Source organism: Pinus tabuliformis, chromosome 2_2, assembly GCF_031772625.1.
Source record: "Pinus tabuliformis cultivar Carrire ecotype Pingquan chromosome 2_2, CPIR1, whole genome shotgun sequence".
NCBI classification, from domain to species: domain Eukaryota; kingdom Viridiplantae; phylum Streptophyta; class Pinopsida; order Pinales; family Pinaceae; genus Pinus; species Pinus tabuliformis.
Genome location: NC_142300.1, coordinates 752,568,235 through 752,579,159, shown reverse-complemented (window position 1 = coordinate 752,579,159; position 10,925 = coordinate 752,568,235). Strand labels below are relative to the sequence as shown.

Here is a 10,925-nt window from a genome sequence, read left to right as displayed (position 1 = left end):
TTTTCCTCATGGTATTTGAGGAGGTATCAAAGATGCCCAATAAACTTTGGGCTCACTTTAAGATTGATAAGACATCAAGAGTTATCGGATCTCAGTACGACGAGTGGTATGCACATTCAATCGAAATAAACATAATGGAAGGAAGAGAAATAGTGCACACAACCATAGATAATTCCAGAGACTTTAAGATTGATAAGACATCAAGAGTTATCGGATCTCAGTACGACGAGTGGTATGCACATTCAATCGAAATAAACATAATGGAAGGAAGAGAAATAGTGCACACAACCATAGATAATTCCAGAGGTTGATAATGCTCGCCATCCCAAGTGTCATAACCCCGTCTGCTAACTGTCAAATGTTTATTCCCGCCGTACAAAATCTCCTTTGTCGTAAGACTGTCTGCTATCATCCAGTTTTGATCCTGCTCGCCGTTCAACTCGTCTTATATAGCACGGGCCATGATCTGGCCACTGCTGTTTTGCTATCAACTTTTAAACAATAGTTGTATGCGTGTAACCAATCGGATTCATTTTTTATGTTTTTTTGTCGTTGGTAATTGATTCCTTATCGTCCATGTACAGACCATGAGAATCATACTGCATCAGTGATTTGGAAAATTAATAACTGTAAATAGTATTAGAATGAGACTATCAATGACATCTCTAAAAAAAGATGTGTTACAAAAGGAAACAACAATCATATCGCACTTACTGAAAAGGAAGATTAATACATGTAAATAATAATGGAATGAATCTATAAATAACATCTCTCAAGAATGATGTATTACACCATTGCCGGCAAACAATCTGCGAAAAACGGTTATTGCCCGAATGCCTGTCGTTACCCTGATGGCTGGCCGTGTTAATACCCACCAGGAAGGAAGTTCAGGGAATTCTACAGCCAGCTGCATGTCATTATTGAAGATTTTCAAATATGCGGATTGTGCAGATGTTTTCATGATGGTGTTAGGCACCTTGGGTTCAATTGCTTACGGATCCCTAGCCGGCGCTGGAGTCTTGATTATCTTGAGTAGATTAATAAATAGTCTCGGATCTGATCCACCAGCTCTGAAACATGGTTATTTCCTGAATACAACGAACAAGGTAAAACATCTGCAGATTATTTATATGTAAGCTTTGGGTTATCTGTGTTCAAATTTAATAATACTGTTCTGATCATGATGCAGCAAATACTGCCTTTTCTGTATTTGGCAGCTGGAGTATCGCTTGCAGCGTTTTTAGGTGATGTCTACAATACTCTCAAAGAGTTTGTACAGTTCAATTTTCTAGGATGACATAATATTGTGTGATAGGGTTTAAGGTTAGAATAATATATTGAACATTGGCCTTGCGTTTCAGAGGGTTACTGCTGGACAAGGATCGGAGAAAGACAGTCATCTGTGCTGCGCAGAAAGTATTTGAAAGCTGTTCTTAGGCAGGACGTTGGATTGTTCGACAGCAGAGGCAAGCATGTTGCTGAGATAGTTAACAGTGTTTACAATGACATCCTCGTCATACAGGACGCCTTTAGTGAAAAGGTCTGATTTCATCATTCCATACATATAAAAAATATAGTTCAAGTAGCAATATATATTAGAAGTTTGTTCTTGTGCATTTAAGAAAAAACCAGTGATTCTATGTTAGAAATTTAATTACGCGAATTAATGTGCATTCAATGGTTGTAATGGGGTGGATTCTAATACATCTCTTGTGGGAGGATTTTCAGCTTCCCAATATCGTTGTGACTTTTAAGGACTTCATATATGGTGGACTTGGAGGATCTAATGCATTGAGGAGCTGAGGTCAGAGACTTTGATGCAGGATGGGATGCATACTTTCAAGTACATCTATGGGTGTGGCTTAAAAAAGTGACTTGATGTGGAGGATCGATATGAGACACTTTGGAGTAATGGAGTTACAACGATAATGATGCCTTGGTGGCAACACTTGGGCATGGGTTGAGCCGAGACTTAACCACTATTGACACATGGGAGCTGATTGATCTATGATCATGGGCAGCTCATGGATAGATGAGACAGGGGTATACTTGTTTCTATGGCAGACTTGAGGGATGGCACATACAAAGATGATGGAGGTTGTTTCATGGACCCGAATGTGGCACATCGAGAGTCAAAGATGATCTCTTCACTTTGAGGAGATGGATGTTTTACAGATGGATGATGTTGGGATAGATGCGACTGACTTTATGCAGCACATTAGTACCAAACATCATGGACAACGTGTTGCCGATGATATGGAGACTATTTCATGGACCTGAGCATGGCTTACACTTGTATGGAAATAGATTCTTGATCGAGTTGAGGATGTGATGGGATGTCCGGAGAAACAACTGATGATGGCATGAGGATGTGCATTCTCATGGTTTGGGCATGACAGTTGGATTAGCTACCCAACTAGTTCAAACATGAGGGAGCTCAATGTACAAAGATGTGTTAGCATTGTGTTGGAGTATCATGGCAGCAGTTCACATGAGGACGACACATGATGAGGTCGACATGGGAGGTTGTAGGAAGCATGTAGCTTGAGATGGAGGGGCCAGCCTTCCACGATGGAGAGCAGCATGTGGAGATTGTGATAGGGTGGTCGATGGTCATGGATTGATATGATTTCTGATGTATAAAATACCAATGGGGTGTATACCTTGGTATGGTGATCTTGGTGACAGATGGTTGCCGGGACGAGACATGATGGAGATGGTGGTTCTACATATGTTGGAGGGATGTTTGCAGTATGTGGAGGAGTTGACATCATGGATGAGATGGATATTGATGATCTTGGTGGATGACTACCACGATGGTATGTTGTCGAGGACGACAACGACTTCACGTGGACGAGGATGTAAGGACCTGTAGTCCTTGCACGAGCTCCGGGTGAAGTGCGATGACAAATAACAAAGGAATGAGCTCGGACCATCAACGTGGAGGTGTTATGTGATGCGTAGGAGGGGAGAGTGATGGGTATATGTATGCGTGGGAGCATGGATGAACCACCCACGAGGCGACCAACAAGTGGAGCGTTTGGAGGAAGGCCGACTCACATTTAGTAGCATATGCGATGGAGTTTGAGGGTGTGGGCAGGTCAGCTGGGCAGCCACGACCTTGGCTTACCGCCCGTATAAACTAGCAAGACGCAAAGCTCATTTGGACACAACAACCATCCCTCAACAACTTCGCTCATGTGAAGAAGTGCGCAGATCAAATGGGTGGACGCAGCAAGTAGGAAGGCACAGAACTTGGGTGATGCGCCCGTCCCTGGGCAAGGCCACACAGAGGTAAACGCACATCTTGGTTTTGGGTGAAGGGCACGGGTAGAGGTCGCCCGCCGATTGGAGAAGGGCATGCATGAGTGTGGCGCCCGGGTTGTGCGAAGGAGCGCCCGACGGTGAAATGAAGGCGTGGGCGCCCGGTTTGTGCGACGACTTAGCATGAGTTCTTGGGTGATTCGGGTGAGCACTCGCCCGTCGTGCAAGTGTGCACGGTGTGACTTTTGGTTAAGTGTTGAGATTGTGAACGGAGGTGTGACTTGTGCGGAGGCACCCGTGTGTGGCGACATGGTTACGACGAGGCGCGGCCAAGTTGGGCAAACAACACGATCGTGCGACGAGGTGAACGAAAGGTTGGTGAGTCGTGTGGCGACCGTGCGGAGGTGCCGACAAGCTGGGCAACCGAGTTTGCTGAAGTTAAAAATTGGCTAAGTGTAAATTTGGGGTTTCCCAAGATTTAACTTGTACTTTGTAAAAGTGAAGATTGTATAATATATTGATTTGGGCAGACTCATTGCAGGGAGTTGCCCCTCCCTTTATACTATTGTGCATTTCTCTTGTATAATGTTGTTTATGTGAATGTTATGGGTTTTCACTTGTATAAAGGAACACATTAATAATACTTGGTTGCGAAACACAAACTAAGTAGGATAAATGGAATGTTAGGCGTAGTCTACAAAGTATTGGTGAAAGGAAAATAGTTGGTAGTGCCGCACCTCGCTATAAGCGGTTGAAAGACTACCGCAGGTGTAGGGGCGTGACACGGTTGGTGATGAATCACGAAGTATAATCCTTGGTGGACTGTAAGACTTACAACATATATCCCTTTTTAATTGTCTTATTTATTTATGCCTCCTTTATCCGTTTGCTGGAAAACATAATAGTTAATCTCAAATTCAGGTCTCTGGTGAGCGTGCTTCCAAATCTCAAATACTTCTCCGAGGCAGGCGTTGCTGCCATTCGCATATTTGAGATGATTGACAGAGTACCAAAGATAGATTCAGAGGATGGGAAAGGAAAAGTTTTCGAAATTGTCTTCGGTGAGGTCGAGTATCGCAACGTTCAATTTGCGTTTCCATCAAGACCAGATAACATGATATTTCACAATTTTTGTCTCACTATTACTGCACGCGAAACACTGGCTTTTGTGGGTAGTAGTGGATCCGAAAAATCGACAGCCATTTCATTATTAGAATGGTTCTACGATCCAATTAAAGGCGAGGTTCTTCTGGACGGAGAGAATATCAAAGGCCTGCAACTGAAATGGCTGCGTAGCCAAATTGGGCTAGTTATTCAAGAGCCTACATTGTTCGCCGCTTCCATTCGCGACAATATTTTGTTTGGAAAGGACGATGCGACAATGGATGAAAATATTAATGCTGCAAAAGCTTCTAACGCCCACAACTTCATTATCCAACTTCCAAACGGCTATGACACACATGTTTGTCTTCAAGTTTCGTAAAAGCACAATTCATGACCGTAGTTATATTTTGTCAATGTAGAATAACGAGTATTTACCTCCCAACGAATCAAATTGCAGGCAAGAGTGTTGGAAAAGCATGGATTTTTATAAAATTTAATGCTAAAATATCACATATTTCATTATATGGGTTTTTAGGTTATTATATTCTCATTATATGGGTTATCAAGTTATTATATTCTTACTCTTTAGCTCAAAAAAGTTTAACATTTTGATAACTCAATAATCAAAATGTTCACCATAATTATATTTTGTCAATATAGAATAATGAGTATTTACCATAGTTATGTTGAAATACTAATTTCACTTGCAACATTTAATTCAGGAAAACCGCCAGTGTTTATCGCACCACTTTTCATGAGACGGTGGTATTTTCCGGAGTGGCAGCGATAACACCCAACAGCAGACACGTTGACAGCAGTTTTTCCAAAGCAGTTTTTTTCTCGGAGCGTAAACTTCAACAAAAATGTCTGTGCGATATTGACTGTGAGCCGTTCGATTAAATCAACGGTTGTGTACAGGCCTGCAACATGAAGTCATTTAGGATTTAACGCGAAGTGAAAGTTTTCATTTTTACCACCAGGTTTAACAGTAAAGTAATTAATGTATTTACTTCGGTTGGTAAACGTAGGTAAAACCTTTAATTTTAATGTTTTTTATTTTATGGGAGTATGGCTCGAGTAATATGCAATATCACATGTTGTTTTTGTTTTTGTTGCAATGAAATGCAAGGGAAGTACGCAGTAGCGCGCAATTGAAATATACATAGCAGTGTAAATGTAAATAGTTGTTCGTTCAATATGAAATGTAATAAACATTGTTATTATATTCTTATTTGGCACACATCTTTTCAAGGAAAAAAATAAGATCACACTGCATAACATAACTATCTATATCCCACTCTAGAATAGAGTCATCAAGAACTGATAACAATTCTTTCATCTTATGATGCAAGATCTCTTCCTCAGAAAATCTCTGCGAAAATACTACATTGAATAGAGAAACATGACATTGTCATTTCAAGAGAGACAAGAGCATCGTTAGAAATCGTAGACACTTGGAAGTTGTTTTCAATAAATTAACCAAAATCACAACCACACTTGAATGGTGTGGTATTCCCTACAATTACAAATCACTGGGAGTTACATCCCTTTAGGAGATGGTCCTTTCGCCTTGTACCTGTTACCTAGAGCAGATACTATGGTACAATGGGCACACTGCAATTGTAACTAATTTCAATGGATTAGGTGACCCTAACACCTCAATAAAATATAAACTATAATTTTCTAATCACACCAGATATGATATAAATTGGATTACAGATCATTCCAAAAGGGACAACAGTAAAGCCTTTCTAGTCTTTTACTAGCAGGCTACAAAACCAACAATTAAAACTCCTGGGCTATCAACATGTATTATTTATGGATCATGTTTCTTTGTTTCAACCCCTTTGGATTGAACTATTTCAAATATCTTCTCATCCAAATTCTTTGAATCAACACTCCGAGTCCCATTTGATTTTGAATGTAGATTACCATTTTCACTGGTTACTGGCAACCTTAATCTTGATGCCTTGAAATCAAAACTATTAACCACATTGCCATCCTCGCCTAACTTCTGAACATGAGAACCTTCATGAACTACAAGCTGCAAAAAGAAGGCATATGATAGTTTGACTTTAACAATAGAAGCAGGGAAAAAATTATAACCTTTGCCCCAAAAAAATAAAAACATTACAAAATTAGTTTCAAATTAGGCATACCTGTTGCTGCTGCTGAGCTTGTTGCCTCAGTTTCTTTTCCTTCATAACTTTCTGACAACATTCATAGAATGTGAAATCATCAAGTATTGATGTTTTCAATGAATAGTTTTTGAAAATTTTCAGCATCTCTATACCCTATGAAAATTTGATCTGTATGGAAAAAATGTTAATTATTGCATCAGACAAACATGTCAACTTCAACAAAAAAATTGATGCATTCAACATATTGGGTTCAAATCCAACACAAATGATCTTAGTCATCAATGCAAAGAGGAACTAGTCCTCACACCTTTTCTTTCTTACAGTGACAAATGCTAAGATGTGAAGTGGGGACATAATACCAAAAATCTTATTTAACATGGTAGATTAGGGATAGAATTTATCTCAAAGCCAATGATATGCAACATGAGCAAGCATATGTGAAAAAAAAAGTTTATACATGAAAGAAGAATTGAAATTTAAAAAAGGGAATCCAACAAAGATTTTGCAAAGCATATGCAAAAATATTAGTAACTCGAGCATGAAAAAATAAGCAAGTTGTAAATGATTACCTCTTGTGTGCCTCTACTGTTTGTCACAGGCTTGTTGTCATTGTTTTCCAAGATAATTTGGAGAAATTGTGAATTTGGAATATCCTTTATCATGTGCCACTTTACAAGGAAAAAACCATTCCACTTATCTTGCTGCCAGAAATCCATGCTCTTGTCAAAATCTACACTACCAACCATCTTCGTCACACCACAGAATTGACCACTTGCATTAACCTGAATAATGTCAGTCACAGAAGATGATATTAGCCTTGAATGCACAAAAGAACAACATGAGACAATTATAAAAGCTACTGATATAATATAACAGTAATTAACCAATCCAAAATCACCAGTACTGACAAAAGGATAGCATTAGACTTACTGAGAAAAATAAAAACACTAGACAACCTTTATTGTTTTTACCGAAAATATTCTTGGTATGCTCCATCTAGACTTTTATTTCCATTACGAGTGTATTTGATGCTATGATGAACATCATCCTCACTATATGATTTTATTACAAAAAACTTTGCATCATCATACTCAATAGAAAAATCTGCGAGGTTATATTTCTCTCTATTTATCACATTTCCATTCATCTCACAATTTCCCAACCCATCTTCGCTACCAGAATTTCTCATTTATGAAGATATCTGATAGCCTTTTGGCCTATTAGTTCGAGGACCACGGTTTTGTTCATTCAAAATGTCAAAATTCCAATTTTCATTAGTGTGATTCCCATAAGCCTTTCCTCTCAAACGTGAGTTGGGTTTGAAAACCATGTTGTTATTGTTAAATGGCATCATCACTTTCCCCTAGTTGAATCTTGGGAAATGTTTTCTAAATTGCATAGAATCCTTAGTCTGACATAATGTTTTTTGCTAAGGATGATAGACATTATCTGCCTGTATGGGAATCTGTCTGCATTTTTATAAAGAGGTCTGGGCATATCCATGCCAAATCAATCATCTTGAATTATGTATTGAAGATCTTTATATACTCTTAATATAAAGCTATGCTGTTTTTTTCTCTGAAAAAAAAGAATTGCACCTCGGGCACCCAAACCATGTTGTTGGTTAAGTTGGATCTGAAATCAATAAAAACGCGTCACTAGTTGAAATAGATAGGATAAAAATAATGCAGAGAATAATAAATTAGATCTAAAAGTAGTCCAAATCTTTACCTTAATGAATTTCAAATATTATCTAAAACGTCCCAACAGTCAAGTACCATTTCGCAAGAAGTCACATGGCATGCACAACCTATCACTTTACTAATCTCATAACATTTCGAGAATTCTTAAGGTGTTCAAAATTATTTCTATGGCTTGTTGTACGAAGTTGTTCCTCCATCAGTGGTGCTTGCAGTGGGTGGATTAATGAACATCACTGGATTTTTGATGGTGTGGCTCACTGTCACAGACCGTATTGCCACCCATAAAAAATGGTTGATGTTTGTGTACATAACAGTGGGATCCAATTCCCAAACCTTCACCAACACTGCAGCTATGATAACAAGTGTGAACAACTTCCCTCACAGCAGAGGGATGGTGTTGGGGCTTCTCAAGGGATTTGTAGGACTGAGTGGAGCTATTTTTACTCAGATCTACCATGCATCTTATGGGAACAATCCCAGCTCCTTGATTCTTCTCATTGGATGGTTGCCATGTGCAATAAGCTTCAGATCCATGTTCATGGTACGCCTGATAAAGTCAGATGCAGAGAAAAATGAAGAGATTCTTTTCTATACATATCTATACATAGCCCTGACCCTAGTTGGGTTTCTTTTGGTTGTTATCATTGTAGAAAATCATTCCAAGTTCCCTTCCATTGGGTTTAAGATTGTGGCTGCTGTAATTGCAATTTTTCTCATGGCACCCCTGGGAGTGGTTGCAAAGGAAGAATTTAACAAATTCCAAGCAGAGAAGAGGGAGCTTGGGTTGGCCCAGACTCATGTAGATCAACCCAAATATGTCCAGGAAACAAATATTGATGGTGATTCTGTAACAGGGGTACTGAAAAATTTTAGAGTAAGTCTCACAAAAGTATATTCATGGTGTATCAAGGCTCCTGGTTCTGTTTCAGAAGAATTCAAGGAGCTTGGATTAAGAGGAATATATTCAAAGTATATCAAGGCTCCTATGCGAGGAGAAAATTACTCAATTCTTCAAGGCTTGTTGAACTTACACATGTGGATTATGTTCATAGGGTCAATATGTGGTATTGGGGCAGCTCTCACTGCCATAGACAACATGGGTCAGATTGGGGTCGTCCTTGGATTCAATTTAATGGATGTGAGAACATTTGTGTCTCTCATTAGTATCTGGAACTTCTTTGGCAGAGTGGTTGTAGGTTTTTTATCTGAATTTTTGTTAAAGAAGTACAATTTCCCATGCCACTCATTCTAACAAGTTTTTTAGCCATTTCTTCTATAGGCCACCTTTTCATAGCATTTGCAGTTCTAGGGGCTCTCTATGTGGCTTCCATTGTAATAGGATTTTTCTTTGGAGCTCAGTGGCCTGTGATTTTTTCCATAAATTCTGAGCTTTTTGGGTTGGAACATTACTCCACCTTCTATAATTTAGTAGGTTCTGCTAGCCCCATTGCAACTTACTTTTTATCTGTAAGAGTTGCAGGATATCTCTATGATTTAGAAGCTACAAAACAACAACATAACTTGGAACATGATTTGATTAGAGCCTCCTCACCTACCTCTGCACCATACTAGAGTGAACTGACATGCATAGGAGTGAGTTGTTTCCATGAGACATTTATCATAATGGCCATTGTGGCAATTGTTGGTTCCATCATGTGTGGGTGGCTTGGGATGAGAACCAAGGATTTTTACAAAGGGGATATCTATACCAAATACCAAATTAAAGATGACGACTCTAAAGATGAAGAGAACAATCAACATGAGGTTTCTAAAATGTAATAGAATTGGGTTAGAATTTCTAATCATTTATTAATGAGTTTTTTTATCACATATTTTTTTTAAGTTTCATGTTGATATATTGAAAGGTTTTTAATACATTAATATGAAAAAAATATATGAACATACTTTACATTACCTATCTACAAAGAATATAACACAAAATATGTTTAACATAAGTAAGACATCCATGTTAATCATTTTTTGTTGTCAATTTATTGTAATCCTTCTCATCTTTAACATAGGTTTGTGTTGGTGTTATAGTTTGCATTAATGAGTATCATTATATACTAGTTATTTTAAATATCAAAGAAGAGAAAGGAAAGTTTTGATGATTCTTAATGTCTTGTTTTAAGGATAAAATTAATTAATTCTATATCACACTAAACATTTTATTTTAGTGAATGACACATGGTTATCTATTTTGTCTCTGTTTGTTAATCTTATGAATTTTACATAATGGGTTTAATATAAATTAATTTGGTCTTTATCAATGTTAGACATATTAACTCTACATTATCACACAACATTTTATGTTAATGAATGGCATGTGGTTATCTATTATGTTATTGTTTACTAATTATGCCTTAAGGCATTTCCTTTTGAGAAGAACTCCCCTCCATGCCACTATGTGCAGTGGTGAGCCCTTAGATCACTTTGTTAGACGATCAGAGTAATATTATCCAAGTTTCTGCAACATGCCTTACGATATTCCCATTGCAACATGTGGTGTAATTGCTAGTTTATAGACACTTTAGACTACGCTCTTTCATATAACCTATTGTAACGATTAAAAAGATACCCTCCACATCGAAGAAGAAAGATATCTTCCACATCAAAGTACATCTGCATTTTTGTTTCATTCGTTTGAATGGAGTGTTAAAATTAGAATTTCTTGATTATTTGGTATTTTAGGACAAATACTCATGGATAGCTT

General features: G+C 38.1%; 2 protein-coding genes and 1 pseudogene across 2 annotated transcripts; all 3 read left to right on the top strand.

The window, feature by feature from the left end:
- The first annotated feature begins 851 nt into the window (after nucleotides 1-851).
- LOC149194878 (putative multidrug resistance protein) lies at nucleotides 852-1,546 on the top strand. The gene is made up of 3 exons (XM_089407831.1): nucleotides 852-1,106; nucleotides 1,190-1,244; nucleotides 1,362-1,546. Exons 1-3 carry the CDS (start codon nucleotides 852-854, stop codon nucleotides 1,544-1,546), a joined length of 495 nt encoding a protein of 164 aa, XP_089263957.1.
- A 1,531-nt stretch (nucleotides 1,547-3,077) lies between these two features.
- LOC149194877 (ABC transporter B family member 15 pseudogene) lies at nucleotides 3,078-4,747 on the top strand (annotated as a pseudogene).
- A 3,688-nt stretch (nucleotides 4,748-8,435) lies between these two features.
- On the top strand, nucleotides 8,436-9,464 carry LOC149194876 (protein NUCLEAR FUSION DEFECTIVE 4-like). The gene has a single exon (XM_089407830.1). It carries the CDS (start codon nucleotides 8,436-8,438, stop codon nucleotides 9,462-9,464), a length of 1,029 nt encoding a protein of 342 aa, XP_089263956.1.
- Nucleotides 9,465-10,925: the final 1,461 nt, after the last annotated feature.

Bases quoted from the DNA above. Each gene is read 5' to 3' on its own strand.
- LOC149194878 (XM_089407831.1), top strand. From the start codon at position 852: ATGGCTGGCCGTGTTAATACCCACCAGGAAGGAAGTTCAGGGAATTCT. The intron at 1,107-1,189 runs GTAAAACATCTG...ATCATGATGCAG, and splicing joins TCCTGAATACAACGAACAAG to CAAATACTGCCTTTTCTGTA. The intron at 1,245-1,361 runs GTGATGTCTACA...CTTGCGTTTCAG, and splicing joins ATCGCTTGCAGCGTTTTTAG to AGGGTTACTGCTGGACAAGG.
- LOC149194876 (XM_089407830.1), top strand. From the start codon at position 8,436: ATGAACATCACTGGATTTTTGATGGTGTGGCTCACTGTCACAGACCGT.